We start from the raw sequence: 23,930 nt of genomic DNA, 5'->3' as shown, positions 1-23,930 counted from the left end.
CATCTTCACTTTCCCCAGACACAGGGTTTTCCTTACCTTTTGTCGCTCACTTGGTACTTCCCTGTACCTGGCGGGACACCACGTTCCCTCTGAATTTATCGGACCCGCCTTGTCCTCAAATAGTGAATATAACTGCCCGCAGCTCGCGGTGATGCCGGAGGTGTGTCCGCTCCTTACATGCGCCAGTCCCATCCAATCTACAGACAGAGCTGCAATTTTTTTTCACTTGGACCTCAGGTCTGCACGGCGGCGTAACTTAAAGCTCATGGACCCCAATGAAAAAACTCCAACGGGGCCCACAAATATTGCAAATCTTTAATACCATTGGCCTTTTGGGTACTTTTGGAGCCCCCTAGGCACCAGGACCTGGACAGGATTGCAGCCCCTTCCGCTATTATAGTTTCACCCTTCTTGGTTTGTGTAGAAAATGGCCCAGGAGAACTACACGGAGTTAATATTAGGTGTTGGAAACGGATCGAAAATACATTGTGTCTGAACAGTCCCTTATGTGACCGTTCACAGCAGATTCCAGCGGAATCTTCCTGCCGTTCTTCACTTGATCCGTAAACGTTTGTCACATTCACACGTTCCCATCGTAGTCTATGGGGCTGTTCACATGTCTGTTTTTTGTGGACCGTATGTATGTTACAAAAATAAATAAATGAAAAAAAATGCCAATTTTTTTTTTTTTTTTTTTTGCTTCTGATCAAAATCAGTTCACGAGCTAAAATCCACAGGTCTGCGAAAAACCTCTCTGCACACTGAGTTTTTTGTTTTTTTTTTGTTTTTTACCATTTCATGGGCAGGAAAAACTTGGAGACTTTTTTTTCCAGAATTTGAGAAATTAATATGCTGCCCTGATGGTAATTACTAATAAAAATCAGATTTTTTAATTTCACGTTCGAGTGGAAAAATAATGCACTTATGAATTGGACATAGGCAGGTAAACTGCAATACCTAACACAGCCTGAGAGCTGGGGGGCGCTGTTTTTGGCAAAAAACAAACAAACAAAAAAAAAAACAAAAACAACTTTTTTAGGTCTAATTTCAGGCGACTTCTTTTCGCTTGTACTTGTGGGGCACAATCTATGAGTTGATGTAAACTTCCAGGTGTTTTGCCTATAGAATCGTGTTGCAGTTCAGGACTAATATCCACCGGTTCCAGAATAAGACAGGTTATTCAGTGATCTTACAAAGTTACATATCTGCTTCCACAACAGTCTGTGACACTCATTGCATATACCTGCAGCCACCACTAGAGGGCTCAAACGTGCAGTACCAGACTCGGCCATTGGATGCGGGGGGCGCTATTTCCTGGAGAAAAGTTTTCTTCTTATCTATTCAGTGATCCTGTATAATGTACATATCTGCTTCCACAACAGTCTGTGACACATCGCATTTACCTGCAGCCACCACTAGGGGGCTCGGAACTGCAGTACCAGACTCGGCCATTGGATGCAGGGGGCGCTGTTTCCTGGAGAAAAGTCTTTTTATCTATTCAGTGATCTTACAAAGTTACATATCTGCTTCCACAACAGTCTGTGACACTCATCGCATTTACCACCACTAGAGGGCTCGGCGCTGCAGTACCAGACTCGGCCATTGGATGCGGGGGGCGCTGTTTCCTGGAGAAAAGTTTTCTTCTTATCTATTCAGTGATCCTGTATAAGTTACATATCTGCTTCCCCGACAGTCTGTGACACTCATCGCATTTACCACCACTAGAGGGCTCGGCGCTGCAGTACCAGACTCGGCCATTGGATGCAGGGGGCGCTGTTTCCTGGAGAAAAGTTTTCTTCTTATCTATTCAGTGATCCTTTATAAGTTACATATCTGCTTCCCCGACAGTCTGTGACACTCATTGCATTTACCTTCAGTCACCACTAGAGGGCACGGAGCTGCAGTACCAGACTCGGCCATTGGATGATGGGGGGCGCTGTTTTCTGGAGAAAAGTTTTCCTTTGAAGGATCTCTCAGTGATTATTGGGGCTGATTATGAGATTCTTCACCCCAGTTCTTGAGTATATTGTGTACAGGGATACGCCGGTAAATATCAGCAGCAGATTTTTGCTTTTGGCCCCGGGAAAGATCGTCCTGACTCTTATAATAAGACTTAGGGGAAGTGAAAATGGCAAATCTGTCCATCTATAACCTATGAGATAACATTGATAGCTTCTAATCCGGTGGACACTAATGTGGGCGCCGCATGTTCTTCGCATAACAAAATAAAACATAAAAAAGCATAAAAAATTAATGTAGGAGAGGAAAAAAAAACAAAAACAAAAAAAAACCAAAAAACAAAAAACAAACAAAGGCAGAGCAGTTCTTTGTGGTCTGGCTCCAGCCTGAAGGTGGGGGGCAGTCGCAGGTTTGGACGCCAGTCTAGCAGGACCAGTTAACAAGCGTTTTATCTGCGCTCTGGGCTCGATGGTAAAAACATTAAGGCCGTAACCAAACCCCTGTTGGGCCTCAGTGCTAAAAAGTCTAAAAAGTCGCACTTCAGTCCTGAGCAGATGGTCGGCGCCTCTTATGGAAATATTCTACATAAAAAGTTTTGCAACTCTGAAAACTCATTACATATTGTATCCTGTATTGTTCTGCATTAAACTCCAGAGCTGTAATCATAATTCTGCTGTTTTGTTTTTTTTATAACCCCCCTTACAGCTTAGCTGTATGCTTATATATGCTGTAATTCATTGGGTTTGTGCCGTTTTAATTAACTTTACCCCATATGCTTAAACTAAGTGAGTTTAACCCTTTCACGAAGCAGACAATTTTTCGTTTTTTGCGTTTTCACTTCTTACCAAAGGCATAACTTTTTTTTTTATTTCATTTTTTTTTTATTTTTCTCTTCACATAGATGAGACAACATTTTTATTGTATAACGTCGTCTCATCTATGTGAAGAGAAAAAAAATGAAATAAAAATAAAGGTTATGCTTGTTTGTAATAGATGGGACATTTTGATTCCTTGTTACTTTTTTTGTGTTTAGATTAATCATTTTTATATTTTGATAGATTGGACTTTTCAGAACATGGTGATACCGCATATGCATATTTTTTTATTTTATTTTTTATCTTTATGTTTACTCAACTTTGGGGATTTTTTTTACATTGTTTTTTATCATATTTGTAGTGATTGGATGCAGCACAGTCTATGGGACATCACTGCTGCAGCCGATCAACGAACCTGGAGGAGGATTTTTACAGATTATTGAGCCTGTGGGCTAAAAAAAAATGGACAACCCCTTTAAAGCATTCATGTATATTAGAACAGATCCAGATAACTATTTTATATGTATTGGAGCCTCTCAAGTTCCAATTGTTTTGTTTTCGGGGAACATAAGGTACTGTGGTGTTCCCTTTTGGCCACACATGTGCATAGGTAGGAAGAAATGCTTAAAGATGTAAACTCTGAAATTTTCAGAATTGTGATTGCCGCTCTGGAGTAAAATACCAATTGTTTTGCTTTCAGGGGACATAAGGTACCGTGGTGTCCCCTTTTGGCCACACTTGTGCATAGGTAGGAAGAAATGCTTAGAAATTTCAGCTCCAAAGTTTTTAGATTTACAATTGCAGCTCTGGAGTAAAATATCAATTGTTTTATTTTCGGGGGGAGATAAGGGACTGTGCTGTCCCCTTTTGGCCACATGTGTGCATAGGGGGAAGGTAGGAAGAAATTCTTAGAAATTTCAGCTCTGAATTTTTTGCAGAATTACGATTGCAGCTCTGGAGTAAAATACCAAATTTTTTAGACATTTCAGCTCTGAAATTTGCAGAATTACGATTGCAGCGCTGGAGTAAAATACCAATTGTTTTGTTTTCAGGGTAGATAAGGGACTGTGATGTTCCCTTTTTGCCACACATGTACATTGGGGGAAGGTAGGAAGGAATGCTTAGACATTTCAGCTCTGAAATCTGAAGAATTGTGATTGCAGCTCTGGAGCAAAGTAACTATATATACAAAGTAACTCGATTTTATATGCGAATTAGATGTCCGAATATTTGAACATATTATTTTTTGCAGTAAAATGTCAGTTTTTGCATTCGTTGTTACTGTTTATCTTGCTATGATTGTTTCCTTCACATTTTCTTCGCTACATTGTAAATGTTTGGTATTTATTTGCCGCATTGTTCTTTGTAGGGGGTTTATATATTACAGTTCCTTCTTTTGGTGCATTTCGAGCTGTAAAACTTTGACACTAAATATTTTACCCTTCTGAGTATTTGGGGAAGGGGCACATCTGCATTCTCCATCAGTTGGGCCCCGGCTTAAACGCTCCGCTGGGATCAAGGCCGGGCAGCGCTCATTAAACATAAGCCGGGATGGAGAATTAAGGTTAAGTGTTTGTCAACGAGGTCTTTACGAGGAGCTGCCCCTTCACAGACACCGCCTCCCCCGTCCTGCGGCAGATAGATAGCTCTGCCGATAGCGGGCACGTCGCCTCTATTTCGCCATTTTTTGGGCAGGTGTTTCTTTATCTGGTGTCCAGTTCTCCCATCGATGTCACATAAGTTCCAAAACACAATCAATCATAGGGAAAGGGGTAACGTGTGTTTGTGTGGGGTATGAGGCGCTGCTCGGATTCTATCCTTTGTAACATAATGGCTTTTTGTTTGTTTGTTTGTTTGTAACGCATCTTTCTTCTCTGCATTCTTCTGCTCACACCTCGGTGGATCTTCCCATGAATCTTCCAGGATGACGAGGAGGGGATATGGGCGTAACAGCTCCAGAAAACCAAAGTTCCAGTTTTATTTTGTTGGGTAAGAACAATTTTTAGTCTACAATTTACATCTATGTTACAGGACAAAATGTCAATTGTTACAAATTGCGCAAAAGTGACAATACGTAGCTGGCACATCACTGTCACGATTCCTATGTGCAGAACATTCTGTATCGTTCTGCTATGCTCTCCTGCAGAGCCGGTATATGTTGCCTATGGTGCAGAGCATTTTTCAGGTTGAATGCTCCTCTGGTTGTTTCACAGATGCTTCTCGTTCCCGGCGATTGCTCTGCTTCACTAGGGAGCATGTTAGCTCAGGACGCCGCCAGTCGTACTTTCTGGTTATAGTTGTGCTGTTGGCTCCCGTGGTGCTCAATGTTCAGATCTTGGCCCCTCGACTCCGGACTGTTGTTTACCCTTCTCTGCCTGCCCCCCCTGTTTCTGTTGTGACTTTCCGGCTTCTGACCTCGGACTTCCTCCTGATCACATCCCCCCTGCTCCCTGAATGTTGATATGTACTCTCCTGGAACCCTGACCTTTGGCTTGTATTTTGACCTCGTCTCTATCTGCCCCCCATGTACTGTTATGTCCTCCTGGTTTATGATCTCGGCCTCTATTTGCTGCATGCAAGAAGTGTCTAGCGCCACCTATTGACAGTCATCACATTCGGCACATAGACTTCTATGGAGCTACCGAAGTCTATGTGACTTCCCGGCTTTTGACCTTGGACTTCATCCTGACCACATCCCTACCGGCTCCTTGAATGTTGGTACATACTCTCCTGGAACTCTTACCTTTGGCTTATATTTTGACCTCGTCTCTGTCTGCCTCCCCCCGTGTACTGTCATAACCTCCTGGTTTATGATCTCGGCCTGTATGACTACTTTTCCATTTACTGCATACAAGTGGTGTCTAGCGCCACCTAGTGACAGTCATCACATTCGGCACATAGACTTCTGCGGAGCTACCGATTAGGGTCTCCATGTACTACAGAGGTATTCTTGCATGGAGGTAATGTTTTTAGATGAGAAAAATTCTGTAAAGCAGCAACCAAGGTATATAAATGTACGTAATATAATATTAGCCTATACATCTCTGAGGGAAACTGTAAAGTTATGTCTTAGTCTGGATCCGAGTCCTGGTCTCCCCATTCCCAATTGTCAAACCACAGGGCAGAAGCACAGACCGCGGTGTATGGATCCATAAGCATCCCGCTAATCCCTACAACCTTTTGCATGCTCCATTCCATTAGCACTTTGCATCTTCCCTGTGGTTTCAGCGATTAGTGGAGGTCTTAGGAGTCAGACCACCAATGATCAACAGGTCTTTTAACATATATCCATTTACATCTTTATGTCCTATTCGTTTTATGTTGTATTTATGTTGAATATGTTGATATTTGGATCCACAAGGTCTTAATACTAGGCATTAGAAGTACCACTGTACATGCTAAAGTAGAAGAGAAGGGGTTAAACAGCTGTCACGTTAATCTCCCTGCATGTAGAGACCAGTGGCAGCTTTTGGACTGGAACTTCTCAACGGGCTCTCTACATTTAAATGGGTTACGTTTCTCTTGGCACTGAAGTGGTTAAGTGCCAGTTTTGCTATTGCAGCTTTTCCAAGCCGTTCCTTGCTGAGTGATCAGCTGCACTTACAAAGTAATCACGCCCTTCAGCTTTAAATAGTGGTGTATCCCAGCATTCCTTGCTGAAGATACAAAGTCATTTGTGTCCTGGCCGCCTTTGGGGAAGGTTCTGCTGATGAAGTTTCCTGTGCTCAGAATATATCATTTTGGTTGTTAATTTTCCCCGTTTGTCTTTACTTCCTTTGTGTGTTGTTCATAAAGTGGTGAGGTCTAGTGAACCCCACCTGCCCCTCACTAGTCAGGGTTACTCTAGGTCTTCCGAGGGTCCCAGGTTCCTGTTCGGCGACAGTTGCGGAGACTTTATAAGGACTGGTGATGAGAGAAGGGACAGCTGCAGGTGAGGTTAGGAGGTGTCCACCTACCCCTCTCACTAGTTCCAGGGCCTCCCTTTGTTTTTCTGTCCCCGGTGCCCCCTTTTCTTGTGTTTTTTGTTGTGCATGAGATGCACGTAGGTCTGAACACACCCCGCGATGCTTGCTACACCCGGCAACCGTGTCATCAGCGCTGCAGTGCATAGGAATGACAATTGAGCCAGAGGTCCTGGAAATGTTCGTTAATGTCAACGCGTTTCACAGTATAGCACACTCCTTCATCAGGACAAATCCCAGTAATATGTCCTGATGAAGGTGTTATATTCTGAAATGCGTTGACATTAAATCACATATCCAGACCCTCTGGCTCAGTTGTCATTCCTATACAGAAATGCCCGATCTATCAAAAGAAAACATAAATTAATCTGATCGGTAAAGGGCGTAATGAGAAAAAAATCAAAGCACCACAATTACATGTTTTGGTCGCTGCCACATTGTAATAACAGGCGATTAAAACATTGCATCTACACAAAAATGTAATAATTAAAAACATCAGCTCAAGACGCAAAAAAATAAGCTATTACTGAGCCCCAGATCCCAAAAACTAAGAACATTACAGGTCTTGAAAAATGGCAACAAAAGCGCAATTTTTTTTTTTACAAATTTCTGAATTTTTGTCACCACTTAAATAATAAAAAAAAAACCCTATACATGTTTAGTATCTACGAACTCGTACGGATCTGGGAAATCATAATGCCAGGTCAGTTTTACCATTTAGTGAACATGGTAAATAAAAATAAAATGTAGAACTGCACTTTTTTTGCATTTTACTGCACTTGGAATTTTTTCCCCATTTTCTAGTACACTATATGGTAAAACCAATTATGTCATTCAAAAGTATAACTCGCCCCATAAAAAAACAAGCAGATATTGATGGAAAATGAGGGGTGTTCAAAAGTACCACTCGTCTTGCAAAAAACAAGCAGATATTGATGGAAAATGAATGGTGTCGTTCAAAAGTACAACTCGTCCTGCAAAAAACAAGCAGCTATTGATGGAACAATAAATGGTGTTGTTCAAAAGTACAATTCGTCCTGCAAAAAACAAGCAGATATTGATGGAAAATAAATGGTGTCAATCAAAAGTACAACTTGTTCTGCAAAAAGCAAGCAGATATTGATGGAAAAATAAATGGTGTTGTTCAAAAGTACAACTCGTCCCAGAAAAAAACAAGCAGATATTGATGGAAAAATGAATGATGTCATCCAAAAGGTACAACTACAGTAGTCCTGCAAAAAACAAGCAGATATTGATGGAAAAATTAATGGTGTTGTTCAAAAGTACAATTCGCCCTGCAAAAGACAAGCAGATATGGATGGAAAAATGAATGGTATGATTCAAAAGTACAACTCGTCCCGCAAAAAACAAGCAGATATTGATGGAAAATGAATGGTGTCATTCAAAAGTACAACTCATCCTGCAAAATATAAGCAAATATTGATGGAAAAATGAATGGTGTTTTTCAAAAGTACAACTCGTCCCAGAAAAAAACAAGCAGATATTGAGGGAAAAATGATTGATGTCATCCAAAAGGTACAACTACAGTAGTCCTGCAAAAAACAAGCAGATATTGATGGAAAAATTAATGGTGTCATTCAAAAGTACAACTCGTCCTGCAAAAAGCAAGCAGATATTGATGGAAAAATGAATGGTGTCATTCAAAAGTACAACTCGTCCCAGAAAGAAACAAGCAGATACTGATGGAAAAATGAATGGTGTCATTCAAAAGTACATCCCGTCCCGCAAATAACAAGCAGATATTGATAGAAAAATGAATCATGTCATTCAAAAGTACAACTCGTCCTGCAATAAACAAGCCCTCACATGGCTATATTAACGTAGAAAATAAAAAAGTTGCGTTGGCTCTTGGAAGAAAGGAAGGAAAAAAACGAAAAATAGAAAATGGCCGCTTGCTGAAGGGACGTCCGTATAACTTGGAAGTTGTCCATCTTCAGATTGCCTTCAAGGGAGACCAAAGTTGCCTCGTCAGCTCTTGAATCCTGCCACATCGATCTTGTCGGTAGAGCTGATGGCCGTTGTGATGGCAGTAGAAGGAGAGGGTAGACTTTGCAGACCATTCGGAGTCATTAGCATGGTGCCTGCCTTACCACGTCATCAAGGACACAAATAATCCAGGAAACGTCTAACTTTTTGACTTTTTTTCACTTGGTAAACTGATTTTTTTGTAAATAATGTAGGAGACGCCCCGCGCCGGCCGACAGTTCTCCTTGAGAACATGTCACTCAATGTTTTTCCAATGTCCTTAAAACCAAAGTGGAAACAAAAGAGTGGTGGACATCTGCTGGAGCCTTCCCGGCCTTTCATGTTGTTTGCAGTGAGCTTATAGGTAAACTTTACTCAGGAGAACAATCTCATCCAAATTGTGCTTTAATGGCCATGTTTTACAGCCTCGTCTCCCTCACAGTCATCTGTTAGATTTTTCAGCTTCTTCTCGGAGGGTCCTGCTCATTTATCTGTTTGCTTGTTTTTCCCTAAATGATTTCCTCGAAGGTAGAGTCACCAGTCTCCTTCCTTTATACTTGGTAGAAAACTTCCAAAATGTTACTGTTCTTGCCAGTCGTGATTAATTGTTCCAAAATTTAGGGTCCAAATGCAAAAAAGCAGTGTAGCGAAGTGGTGGGTACCATTGTTCGGACCACATGTCTATCGATGGTTGAGGGACCACCACGGTGCAGAGTACAACTACGGTGCACAAGATGAGGGTGCGGAAACAAGGGTGAAGCTTTATTTACAGGCACGGGACAAGCATTAGTGCAAGCAAACGGGTACACAATGTGGCAACAGTAAAGTTTAGCAAGCTTCAGATTCTAGCTGGAGAGTACCAATATTGTGTTGTCCCAACTATTGCAAACACTGGTAGGAGGCATACAACACAAGCAAAGTACCATATTTTCCGGATTACAAGACGCACTTTTTCCCCAAAAACTGGGGGGAAAATGGGGTTGCATCTTATAATCCGGATATGGTTTACCGGGGTGGCAGTGGTAGAGAGGGGTCACAGGAGGCAGGGTCAACGATACTGAGGGCTCGGAGGAGGGGGTGTTACTGCACTGGAACGGCTCAGGAGGGTCAGTGGACAGAGGGTTGGTGATGCTGCGGGCTCAGGGGTTTTGCGGCGGCAGGGACCATTGATCTGCCGATCGGTTGCGGTCTCTATTGAACTTCCGGCAGTTGATGCGATGGACTTCAAGAAAATGGCCGCGGAGGCCAATCTGTGCACATGCCACCTCCGTGGCTATTTTCTTGAAGTCCATCGCGTCAACTGCTGGTGGTTCAATGGAGCCCACAGCACGTTAGCAGATCAATAGCATCTGCAGTACCTCTGTCCACTAACCCTTCTGAGCCGCGATACCCCCTTCTTCTGAGCCCACAGCATCACCGACCCTCCGTCCATTGACCCTCCTGAGGCAAGACACCCCCTCCCCTGAGCCCACAGGATTGCCTACCCTGCCTCCTGTGAACTTCCTGAGCCACTCACACCTGGTGAACTCATATACTGAGGGGGAATTAGTCCACTTCCGGAGGTTCAGTTCCGTGATGTTCGCTGGTGCACACGTCTTCCAGCAGGGAAGGTGGAAGGTTTTCTTCTGACCCGGATCTGTAATCTCTGGATTCCTCCAGACGATGTCTTCTCGGTTAAGATTCGCCTGCCTTGGGAACATTCTCTTCTTGGCTCGGTACTCGCCCAACAGCAACCAGGGAACTCTCACGGTCTGGCTCGCGGTAAATATCTCGCAGCCGGCATTATACCTCTTCCAACACCATGGTTCTCAGACTCCTCAAAGGCAACGTCTCCCTCTGGGCACACACGCAGGCCCCACTTATCCTTTCCCCGCTCTTCTGACTCGCCTTCTCTTTTTCCTGCACTTTTTGCCGGGTTGGTCCAAAAGCTAGTAGATAAATTGGTTATTGTTCTTTTATGGGTTAAAACTTTTTTATTTTTTTTTCATTTTATTTCTTCCCTCCCTGTTGCGGAGATATTTGCAATCAAATATTTTGCACCTAAAGGCTTAACTTTGGTTAAAGCACCACTCCAGCTTTTTTTTTTTTCAGCGCTGGAGTAGCTCCTGAAACCAAAGTCCCTTACCCCTTGTCTTATACTTATCCTCCTAAGTCTTCACCTATTTTGGTTGTCGCCCCGGTCCCGCTGTGCCATGTAATGTCTGACTGGCGGGAAGTCAAGAATTCCATAATCTATCAATGCAAATCTATGAGATCCAGAATGAGGCTATCATAGACTTGTATTGAGTTGTAACCTTCGCCTTGCTCCAGAAAAACACTGAAGCTGCCGAAAGGTGACAAACTGGAGAAGAATGACCGAATCGGCACAGTTGGCAGATTAAAATGTTGGCGGATGAGTATAAAACCGGGAGCAGGGGACTTGGATTAAACATCACTCCAGCTGTGAAATTTTAAAAAAAAATGCTGGAGTGGAGCTTCAAGTCCAATTGGTTATTAGTTTACACTGGGGGCGTGTACTTCTGCCTCCTGTATGATGCTGACCAATCATAAGCAGGCATCAACATAGAGTTGCAGAAGGACCTTTGATTATGTCATTAGGGATACATGACCGGGTACCCAGGTCCTGCCATACAGAGTGTAAGTAAGCACTGAAGATATATGGCTTTTCTTTTCTTGTATTCCCCTCCCTTCAACAATTTTGTCCTTCTCATTGAATTCCTTTTAGATACGTTGAAATATGATCAGAACCTTCAAATAGTTCATTATCTATAGAATTATGGACATGCAACGCATAGATTTTCTTGGATGGTGGATAGAGGATGGAAAGGATATTTTGGCACACAAGGTGAAGACGTGGACATTGCCCTAGGCCTCTGAATTTAAACATGTGCTTATCATATGCCACGGCCTGGTATTCTCTGCTCTGTGTTGGCATAAAACCCATGAAAAATCATCCAGGAACCTTCATCTTTGAGGCTTATCAGGTTTGGAGATGACATTAAAGTAGAAAAAGAATAATATTGTGTCAAGAAAACCAAGTTTTGCTCCTTTTCCTTTGGTTCTAATGTGGCCACTGAATCCATAAAGTGGCTAGCAATATGAAGTCAAAACAATAACCAGGACAACAAGTTAGATAAAAACCAAAACGTTTGGTGGGACATCTCACCATATATAACATTTGCACCAAATGCCGTAAATTTGGCCAACCATCTACTGGGTAGGAGGTTCTTCCCGCTTTCCTCATTTTTCGCCGAGGATTGGACAAGTTAAAGTACAACACCCAATTCACTAGTTTCTCTGGGAGATACACTATGGTTAGAGATGTCTAGGTTCTTAATCCGCTCCACATATTAAAAACACACGTAAGCTTGGCCAAATATATGGATGATTCTAGAGGAATAGATGTTGGAGCAACAAGAATTTGGTCAACTGCTGTCTAAGGTATAGTCTTTAGGTAAAAAATGAGGTCTTGTAAGTGATCTTCTTGAGTCAACTATCTAAATGATCCATGAATAAAGCTTCACTTTTATTTTTCCATTAAAACGATTCAATTGTTGGACATGTACGACATCAATCCATGAGGAAAGGAAACCAACGCGTTGTGGCCTAGGCCTTAATCATAGTAACTGAAACACAATAGTTTCCTTTCCTCATGGTTTGATGTCGTACTTGTCCAATAATTCTATGGTTTTAATGGAAATATAAAGGTGAAGCTTTATACCACATGTTTATTGAGGGACCACCACGTGCTTCCAGTGCTGTAAATTGCTTTTTTCATGGATCAGGTATGACCGGGACACGTTTTGAGATGGATGGAAACGAACATGGAAGTTGTAAAGGACTTCAACCTACTTGGATCAATGATCACTCAAGATGCAGCGACGACACCGGAAGTCAATAGCAGAATAGCTATGAGCAAATTAACAATGAAGTCACTGGACAAAGTCCTCAAATTGAGAAACATTTCACTGGTGATGAAGACACGGCTCGTACATCGTACATAGTCTGGTCTTTTCTCTAGTAATATATGAATGTGAAACCTGGGCAATAAAGAAACAAGACAGAAGCAGAATCAACGCCTTCGAAATGTGGAGCTGGAGAAGAATGTTATAAATATCATGCATGGCAAGAAGGAAAAACCAATTTTGGAATAAATCAAGCCAGACGTGTCACTCAAAGCAAAGATCAGCAAGCTATGACTTGTCTTCACATCATACAAAGAGAGCAATCACTAGAGAAGGAAATCATGGTCGGACGAATAGAAGGAAAAAGTTAAAGAGGAAGACCAGCAAGTTGATGGTTATATACAATCAAGATAACAGTGGAGAATACTCTGGTGGACCTATCTAGGCAGAGAAGACCCTGGTGGACCTACCTAGGCAGAGAAGACTCTGGTAGACCTACCTAGGTGGAGAAGACTCTGGTGGACCTATCTAAGCAGAGACGACCCTGGTGGCCCTATATAGGCAGAGAAGACCCTGGTAGACCTATCTAGGCGGAGAAAACTCTGGTGGACCTATCTAGGCAGAGAAGACCCTGGTGGACCTCCTAGTTAGAGAAGACTCTGGTAGACCTACCTAGGCGGAGAAAACTCTCGTAGACCTACCTAGGCGAAGAAGACCCTGGTAGGCCTATCTTGGCGGAGAAGACCCTGGCAGGCCTATCTTGGCGGAGAAGACCCTGGTGGACCTATCTAGGTAGAGAAGACCCTGGTGGACCTATCTAGGCAGAGAAGACCCTGGTGGATCTATCTAGGCAGAGAAGACCCTGGTGGGCCTATATAGGCAGAGAAGACCCTGGTAGACTTATCTAGGCGGAGAAAACTCTAGTGGGCCTATCTAGGTGAAGACCCTGGTGAACCTTTCTAGGCAGAGGAGACCCTGGTGGGCCTATCTTGGTGGAGAAGCCCCTGGTGGATCTATCTAGGTGGAGAAGACCCTGGTGGACCTATCTACGCAGAGAAAACCCTGGTGAACCTATCTAGGTGGAGAAGACTCTGGTGGACCTATCTAGACTGCACAAGATCAACCTGTGACGACATGGACTCTCATGGGTTAAAGTTTCTTAACATTCAGCCAGACTATTGTTCTTATGTGTGCTAAGTCATGTTTGCTTAGCTATTGCTCTCCAGACTTTTCCAGTAACCATTGTATTGTAGTTGTGTATTGATAATGTAATTACCTTAGTAGCCATTTTCTAGTCGGTGACTTGCCGACTACATGTAGATATACTGAGTCTTTCTATGCATATCATTTAAATGAACATTATCCATGCAGCTTGAAATTCATCCAATGGGAGAAGCAATCTTGTCCAACCAATCGATGAGGACGCAGTGTATCCTAAGGGAAAGTTATGGCTATAAAAGGGACTTCTTTAAGCCACCAGGGTTGATGAAGGTTGATGGATCCAGTCTAAGCTCTTCGAAGCTGACTAGAGGATCAGGATATCTTATGGCTTCAATCTAGGGACTCCGGATCCGGTTGGAGACCATATCCACAGCCTAGGGATTTCGACTCCGGCTGCCAGGATTGTAACATCATACCAGGACTACCTAAGGAGGACACTCAGGTTGGGACAGTTCAGTCACCTGTTACAGACTTTGCAGACCTCACACAGCTTCCTAAATCTGGCGTTATTCCTTTCTCGGTGGGTGCCCGCCAAAAGCGGGGTGCTGCTGGACTGGAGTAAGCGGCCCTGGAACCTCTGAGGCATGGACATTCTAAATCCCTGGTGAGCCAGCGGAAGGGTGAGACTCTGTTGCCTGTTACAGTTGTGTGTTTTGCTGGTTATGTGTTATGTGCCGTTAATTGTTTGGGGATCCAATAAAGTCTAATTATTGTGGTTCCCTCACCCTGTGTTGTCTGAGTAGTGTTACGCCCACAGTTAAGGAGGCCGGCGTTCAGTTGGGATGAGCCCTGAGCCACGCTGTCTTTCTAAAGGCGGCGGGTTTTAGTGGATGAGAGCACCCACTGAGCCCCGTGTCTCCACACAACCTTCCTACAGAGTGTTCATTCATCAAGTTGCCATGGCTCAAGATCGAGCTTAAGGCTGTTGACAATTTAAAAACTCTAATATTTCAAAATGTTTTACGTAAAATGTTGCATAAATAAATAAAATAGCACCAAATTTAAAAAAGAATGGTCAATGTCTCTTTCTGATCATATTCCCTGTAATCTCGGAGTAGAGGATCTTTCATTTTTGGGAAATATATTTCGTCGAGCGAGGGTTGGTAATATCATATTCAGATGTTTGTTTGTGAAATATACCACTAAATCTGAGAACTTTTCTAAGTTTACAATTCCGATGTTCCTACAAGTTTTATTGCACGTTCGTTCCATAGAATTTTCGAGCGTTGCCGTTCAGAACCCCGATCTTATTCTTTCCATATGTCTGGTGGTAGACTTGACATATTAAACGTAGCACTTTTATGAAGAAACTGGCCCCATTGTGGAGCAATTTGTTCCTTGGTAGAACACTTCATGCTCTGTAAATATAGATTATATGGACTTGGAATGAAATGTGTAAGTTATAAGGTCAGATATGTATTTAAAGGGGAATATGACTGAAAAACGTCAGGATTATTTTTGCTTTATTTTCTGTGTTTACTAGAACTTAGTGACCTCGATTCATCGAGACCGGTGATTCTCTCGCAGATCTTGATGACGGGGCGCGTTGGAGGAGAAATCTTACTTTAGTCGCTAAAATTTTGAAAAATATGGGAGAAACTGGTGTTAAAAATGCCAAAAGTCACAACATTTTTGCCCGACTCTTAAGTTACTCAAAAATTTTGCAACTTTTCAAAGTACTTTTATTCTAGAATTCCTGCTTTAATTATTTGGGGTCATTGGGTTGGGGATGTTTTGCCGGCTTAAAGTTAATAAAAAAAAGAACAAATGTGCAAACAATCTCTGTTATGAATGCCATTTTAAGCTTTGTGCATCAGTTTCCACAATAAAAAAATCCACGACATGTGGATGAAATTTTAGAAATCTCAAACATTTGTCTGCAATTTTGTAATCTGCTGCAAATTCACAGGTGACAACGGAAATATTCTGACTACGACGTATTTATACACATTTGGTATCTACATATTAGCACCGGAGCTCTGAAAGACTGGAGCTCGAAATTAAAGGGGTTTTGTGGCCCCATAAAAATATACCATTCTTAAAAAAAAAAAAATCAATCTTACTGATTATTTCCACTCCACCTCAGTGTTTTCAGCACTTTTGGCTCAATCCAAACAGTCATGTGACTTCAGCCGCCAATCACTGGCCTTGACATTAGAGGGAAAGGAAGATCACGCATGTTGGATTTTGACATGCTTGATGGGTATGTTCTCAGATTACATAAATTGCCACCACAGAAGCTTGGCTGCGCTGAGATGGCATGTTCACTAGAGTCAATTCACCTGACAGCTTCACTGTATGGACAAAAGTATTGGGAAACAGGTCTTAATCAATTATTGAGTCCTGTATGCAGCAGACGTACATCACCAAGCACAATGCTGAGCCGTACATCACCAAGCACAATGCTGAGCCGTACATCACCAAGCACAATGCCGAGCCGTACATCACCAAGCACAATGCCGAGCCGTACATCACCAAGCACAATGCCGAACCGTACATCACCAAGCACAATGCCGAGCCGTACATCACCAAGCACAATGCCGAGCCGTACATCACCAAGCACAATGCCGAGCCGTACTTCACCAAGCACAATGCCGAGCCGTACATCACCAAGCACAATGCCGAGCCGTACATCACCAAGCACAATGCCAAGCCGTACATCACCAAGCACAATGCCGAGCCGTACATCACCAAGCACAATGCCGAATGCCGAACCCTACATCACCAAGCACAATGCCAAGCCGTACATCACCAAGCACAATGCCGAGCCGTACATCACCAAGCACAATGCCGAGCCCTACATCACCAAGCACAATGCCAAGCCGTACATCACCAAGCACAATGCAGAGCCGTACATCACCAAGCACAATGCCGAGCCCTACATCACCAAGCACAATGCCAAGCCGTACATCACCAAGCACAATGCCGAGCCGTACATCACCAAGCACAATGCCGAGCCCTACATCACCAAGCACAATGCCGAGCCGTACATCACCAAGCACAATGCTGAGCCCTACATCACCAAGCACAATGCCGAGCCTCACATCACCAAGCACAGTGCCGAGCTGTACATCACCAAGCACAAACCGAACCGTACATCACCAAGCTGAATGCCGAGCCGTACATCTCCAAGCAGAATGCAGAGCCGTACATCACCAAGCACCAATCACAATGCCGAACCGTACATCACCAAGCACCATGCCGAGCCGTACATCACCAAGCACAATGCTGAACCGCACATCACCAAGCAGAATGCCGAGCCGTACATCACCAAGCAGAATGCAGAGCCGTACATCACCAAGCACAATGCCGAGCCGTACGTCACCAAGCACAATGCCGAGCCGTACGTCACCAAGCACAATGCCGAGCCGTACGTCACCAAGCACAATGCCGAGCCGTACGTCACCAAGCACAATGCCGAGCCGTACATCACCAAGCACAATGCCGAACCGTACATCACCAAGCACAATGCCGAGCCGTACATCACCAAGCACAATGCCGAGCCGTACATCACCAAGCACAATGCCGAGCCGTACTTCACCAAGCACAATGCCGAGCCGTACATCACCAAGCACAATGCCGAGCCGTACATCACCAAGCACAATGCCAAGCCGTACATCACCAAGCACAATGCCGAGCCGTACATCACCAAGCACAATGCCGAATGCCGAACCCTACATCACCAAGCACAATGCCAAGCCGTACATCACCAAGCACAATGCCGAGCCGTACATCACCAAGCACAATGCCGAGCCCTACATCACCAAGCACAATGCCAAGCCGTACATCACCAAGCACAATGCCGAGCCGTACATCACCAAGCACAATGCCGAGCCCTACATCACCAAGCACAATGCCAAGCCGTACATCACCAAGCACAATGCCGAGCCGTACATCACCAAGCACAATGCCGAGCCCTACATCACCAAGCACAATGCCGAGCCGTACATCACCAAGCACAATGCTGAGCCCTACATCACCAAGCACAATGCCGAGCCTCACATCACCAAGCACAGTGCCGAGCTGTACATCACCAAGCACAAACCGAACCGTACATCACCAAGCTGAATGCCGAGCCGTACATCTCCAAGCAGAATGCAGAGCCGTACATCACCAAGCACCAATCACAATGCCGAACCGTACATCACCAAGCACCATGCCGAGCCGTACATCACCAAGCACAATGCTGAACCGCACATCACCAAGCAGAATGCCGAGCCGTACATCACCAAGCAGAATGCAGAGCCGTACATCACCAAGCACAATGCCGAGCCGTACGTCACCAAGCACAATGCCGAGCCGTACGTCACCAAGCACAATGCCGAGCCGTACGTCACCAAGCACAATGCCGAGCCGTACGTCACCAAGCACAATGCCGAGCCGTACGTCACCAAGCACAATGCCGAGCCGTACGTCACCAAGCACAATGCCGAGCCGTACGTCACCAAGCACGATGCCGAGCCGTACATTACCAAGCACAATGCTGAGCCGTACATCACCAAGCACAATGCTGAGCATCAGATGGTGTGGTATAAAGGGAAATTAGCAAATTATGAAGTACCGAATTCTCCAATTAAATTTTAACCTTTATTATTAAATTCATTAAAAGGTCCTCAATCAATAAAACCAGACAAACAATACACATAAAGTTTGGCCCCTCCAACCAAGGAGACACATGTGGGCCAATAATTCAGCTATTTACCGCTATAGTGACTGAAATTACCAGATGACTAGACAGAGCAAGAAGCAAGACCGCTCCTGCCACATGCATGATCAGGTGCTGGGTCCATGTTGTATGGGACCTGATTTGGATTCACCGTGTATATGACTCTGTGATGAGTCTGGGTCCACTGCATGCCTATTGGATATAACGGGCTCTTGATTTTATGAGACCCGGAATGGATTCTTAAGCTCCCCTGAAGAGTTCTTTCAGAATGAAACGCGTCGGGAGGTATATCCTTTACTTGTAAGGTTCTGCCATGAGATGGTCTGAACGAATCAGAATTTGAATAAATTGGTGAGATTAATCCATTTTTTTTGGACCTTGATGTTGATAAGCATCTAGTCATCTGGTAATTTCAGTCACTATAGCGGTAAATAGCTGAATTATTGGCCCACATGTGTCTCCTTGGTTGGAGGGGCCAAACTTTATATGTATTGTTTGTCTGGTTTTATTGATTGAGGACCTTTTAATGAATTTAATAATAAAGGTTAAAATTTAATTGGAGAATTCGGTACTTCATAATTTGCTAATTTCCCTTTTGATGTTTGATTAGACAACCCATTGGCTAGAGTTATATGGTGTGGTATAAAGCCAACACTGCTGGACTCTGAAGGACATATTTCCTGTATGCAGCAGTCGTACATCACCAAGCACAATGCCAAGCATCTGATGGAGCAGTGTACAGTCGCCACCACTGGACCATGGAGGAGATCTGTACTGTATACAGCAGCCATACATCACCAAACACAATGCCGAGTGTCTGATAAAGCAGGGTAAAACCGCCTCCACTGGACTCTGGAGGAGACATGTCCATCGTGTATGCAGTAGCTGTATATCACAAAGAACTACTGTATGGAGCTGTATAAAGCCACCACCACTGTACTGTGGAGGAGACGTGTCCTGTATGCAGCAGCCGTACTTCACCAAGCACAATGCTGAGCATCCGATGGAGTGGTGTAAAGCCACCACCACTGGATTCTGTAGGAGACATGTCTTGTATGTAGCAGCCGTACATCACCAAGCACCATGCAGAGCGTTGGATGGAGCGGTGTAAAGCCGCCACCACTGGATTCTGGAGGAGACGTATTCTGTATGCAGCAGCCGTACATCATCAAGCACAATGCCGAGCGTTGGATGAAGAGGTGTAAATCCGCCACCACTGGAATCTAGAGGAGTCACTGCATTGCGTCCGCTGTACAGTTTGGTGGAGGAGGATACTGCTATTGGGATTTTTTTAGGGATTGGCCCAACATAGCAAGACATTTTGGACAATTGTAGATTTGCTTCCAACTTATGGGAACAGTTTGGGGAAGGGACTTTTCTGATCCCCTTGATTGTGCCCAGTGCACAAGGTCCATACAGACAAGGTTGGAGGGAGCATGGTGGAAAGAACATGACCGGCCGCACAGAGCCCTGATCTCAACCACATCCAACAACTAGACCGAAGATTGTGAGCCTGGCCTCTCCGAATATCAATATCTGACCTCATAAATGCTCTTCTGTTGCAAAAAGTCCCATAGAATCCCCAAAATCTTGTAGAAATTCTTGCCAGGAGAGCGGGAGCCGTTGTGGCTGCACAGGGTCAACTGCATAGCTAAAGGCCGCTTCACACGCAACGACATCGCTAACAACATATCGTTGGGGTCACTGAATTTGTGACGCACATCCGGCCTCGTTACGACATATCGTTGGGGTCACGGAATTCGTGACGCACATCCGGCCTCATTAGCGACGTCGTTGCGTGTGACAGCTATGAGCGACCGTTAACGATCAAAATTACTCACCTAATCGTTGATCGTTGACACGTCGTTCATTTCCCAAATATCGTTGCTGGTGTTGGACGCAGGTTGTTCATCTTTCCTGAGGAAGCATACATCTCTACAGGTGACACCCCGACAATGAGAAACAACAGCGTTCCTGCGTCCTGCCGGCAACAAGGTGGACGTGTCGTTCATGAGGCTGGTCTCCGCCCCTCCGCTTCTATTGGTCGGCCGCTGTGTGACGTCGCTGTGACGGCGCACAAACCTCCCCCTTAAAAAAGAGATTGTTCTCCGTCCACAGCGACGTCGCTAGGAAGGTAAGTATGTGTGACGCTTCCTAACGATATTGTGCGCCACGGGCAGCGATTTGCCCATGACACACAAACGACGGCGGCGGGTGCTTTTGCTAGCGATGTCGCTGCGTGTAAAGCGGCCTTAAGTCTTGGGATTCAGAATGTGAGGTCAGAAGAGCTTGTGTAGGTGCAATATCGAGGGACACAGTAGTTTTATCCGTAGTATGTATTTGTGATCGGGATATACCGGGTGGAGCGGCCGATGTAGGAAAACCAACCACCATCTGGTCCACCTCCGGCACACTGAGATATCTGCAGAGAAGGCCTAAGGTGTATCAGGACCTAAAGTTCTCATGACAAGCAAGATACTATGAATACGTCTAGACGGGAGATGACAAATGCTCAGACACCTCACTCTACTGTCAGCCATTTGTCTGCGGATAATGTAATAACGACCTCCAGAAGAGAAGAACACAGACATCATCACACAGCGAATTCGTACATTGTTTACATCCTACAAGATTATGCAGATCCTTCCTCCTCCAGAGACCTTCCAGCCCAGATATCAATGGCTCCTTCCCACTCAGATATGGTGGGTGCAGGCCCCCGGACAGACAGGCCTCACATTAGTTTTGATTTGGAGGTTTGTCTTCCATTATCTTCAGGAGGTCGGATGACTTCATGTGTGGGTGATAGACACTTTCATCTCCCATCTCGGCTGTGATCCTCCTATCTCATGCGGTTACCTCCAACTGACCACAAGACCAAACTTGTTACCTGCACTCACAACTATCTCCCGAGTTAATTGCAGCCTGATTTAACTACTTCACTGCCGCTTTACAAACTTTTCTAAAGTACTTCTGTATAACTTTCACAAGGTTTGACCTAGATTCTCTTTAGATTTTGGGATGAAGATCAGGAGCTTACGATTCTGATCAGGTCTACACATTTTATGATCTGGATTAGGACCACTGCTCCTGGACCTCCAGCACGTTTACTGATCTAAACTTAAAGGGGGTCCCACTAATAGGATATCGATGACCTAAATGTAGGATAGGTCATCAATATCAGATTATTGGGATTCAACCACGGCAAACCCAACTCACCTGTTGTTACCAGCCGTGGCTGTCACTGGCGACAGACAGTCATGTGGTTTCTGGCCATAGAAGGTCACAATGTTTGGCTACACAGAATGCTCCCTGACTCACTTTTGTTCCTTCTGTTAGTATTCATTGTGCTAGGTAGCTTTCTTGCTGGGTTTTCATCTCTTCCCCTTACGACCTACTGGAGCCCTCCTTCCATCCAGCTGCTGATCATCAGTATTCTCTCAGGGCTTAAAGGGGTGGTTCACTACTCTGCAATAGTGGTCATATCTCTGTAAAACTGATAGAGAAGGCTTTTTCTAAATACCTTGTTCTGCTAATTCTGCCTGTGAACGGCGCTATTGCGGTCCGCTTATCCATGAAGTGACCTCTCCAGGCTCCATGACCTATGAGATCTGGTGATGTCAGGTCAACTGGAAGTTGATGTGACATCACCAAGGCCAGCCCCAGTCTTCCTGAGTGACTGGCTGTGGGCAGCATCACTCCTGCTTGCGGCACTCTTTAGTGAAGGAGAGAGCATGTGAGATGCTGGGCTGTGATGAGCAGTGAAACGCCGCCCACAGCCCAGTCAGTGAGGAAGACTAGGGCCGGCCTCGGTGATGTCAGGTCAACTGACATCACTGGATCTCAGAGGTCACGGAGCCCGGGGGTCACTTTATTTGGATGAGCAGTCAATAGCGCCGCTCACAGGCAGAATTGGCTCAGCAAGTTACTTAGAAAAATGATTCACTATCAGTTTTATAGAGATGGGCCACTATTGCAGAGTAGTGAACCACCTCTTTAAATACTCTAATCTTCCCTGGACTGGTGCTGGTGATATTATTCAGTTCATTCAAGCTCTGGTTGCAAGCAGGTGGCTTGCATTCATCTATGTTATTGTTGGTGTAGCTTTGCTGAACTTCTACTGGAGTCATCTGTAGATAAGTAATTCATGCATTTTTTTCCTTGTGTGTTCTCCTTATTGTCTTCTTTAATGTTTAGCGGGGTTCACAAAGAGCTCTTGCCTTTTTATATGAGCTACATATAAAGGACTGAAATCAACCTTACAGATTCCTTTTAATCACCTGGAACTGCTCGTGTTCTGTAGCGGAAATGCTCCTACTACCGTAAGACAAAAAGTTTGTTGTGTTAGTTGTGTGATGCCGACTGTCTGATACAAGGTATTGGGGTTAATATCCCATCACGAGACAACCTGTGAGAACGTCTAGAAAGAATGTGTATTATGTGCCAAAAGTTCTTCACTATATTTAGACTTTCAATGCTGAATAAGAAAGATGTGGATGAAGAGACATTTTTCAATCCAAGCTTCAACTTGCTTCTAAATCAATCACTGTGGACAGCCACCAACAAAAACCGAGCTGCCATGTTGTATGTAAGGACCGAACACAAGATGAGCAAACTACATGAGAATCTTTGAAGGATCTCCTCCATCCTGGAGACGTTGAAGAACCTCTACTGCCTTAGGTTAGAGACAGTTTGGGGATCTCTTGATACCTCCGTTTTTTTTTATCGGCCTTGGGCTTGATCTCCATACTATATGTAACCTATGCCAGTATGGTAGACCTTTGCAGACAATGCTTTCATTGACTATACAAACTCAACCGAAATAACCATCCATGTTGCATTGGCCAAATTGTCTATGATGATCTGGCTCCATATGATTAATATAAAGATCTTAGAGTGGGTTTTTTTCCCTATTGACCCTAAAAGAAAAACGTGTTTCTTAATCTTCTCGTTACCGCGGCTTGACAGGTCTGAGTTTTAATGGTTGCTCGCCTGCCAGGTCCTTTTGTGAAGAACACAAGTTGGGGGAAGTGTAATCTATACAACAGTTCTCTTGGTAAAGTGATAAAGGTTGATGAGATTATGGTGCAAACCATGTGTGATAAATTGAACTATAAAGTGCTTTATTTCCAACCAATAGAAGCAGAAATCGTGGTAACAATGGTGTGAAAACCCCTATGGATCCGACAGGGTATGAATTAACACAAAGCTTAAGTTGGAGAACTCTTTCGAAGCCATGATCCATGCAAAGATTTCAGATGTCCACAGTGATTTTTCATTTGTTCGAAAGCTAGAAAAGGCCCAAACAAAACAGATATTGGTAACACAGGTCATATTTACCATGTTTTAAATAGATTTTCGAAACTTGTATTGGAAGCTGGTTGTATCTGAGAACCCATTAAAAACTTTCTGAGGGTCT

At 44.2% G+C, this 23,930-nt stretch overlaps 1 protein-coding gene across 7 annotated transcripts in view; it reads left to right on the top strand.

The window, feature by feature from the left end:
- The window catches only part of ERC2 (ELKS/RAB6-interacting/CAST family member 2), a 1,225,588-nt gene that overhangs the window by 959,673 nt on the left and 241,985 nt on the right, over positions 1–23,930 (top strand). For all 7 annotated transcript variants that reach the window (XM_075321314.1, XM_075321312.1, XM_075321310.1 and 4 more), the window contains one exon: positions 4,698–4,763. In XM_075321314.1, the coding sequence (XP_075177429.1) occupies positions 4,698–4,724 (27 nt within the window). In that variant the 3' untranslated portion in view covers positions 4,725–4,763. The remainder of the gene's footprint in view (positions 1–4,697; positions 4,764–23,930) is intronic.

The sequence above is a fragment of the Anomaloglossus baeobatrachus genome, chromosome 8 (genome assembly GCF_048569485.1).
Source record: "Anomaloglossus baeobatrachus isolate aAnoBae1 chromosome 8, aAnoBae1.hap1, whole genome shotgun sequence".
Lineage (NCBI taxonomy): Eukaryota > Metazoa > Chordata > Amphibia > Anura > Aromobatidae > Anomaloglossus > Anomaloglossus baeobatrachus.
Note: the sequence above shows the minus strand (reverse complement) of the source record. Positions and strands in the feature narration are given on the sequence as shown.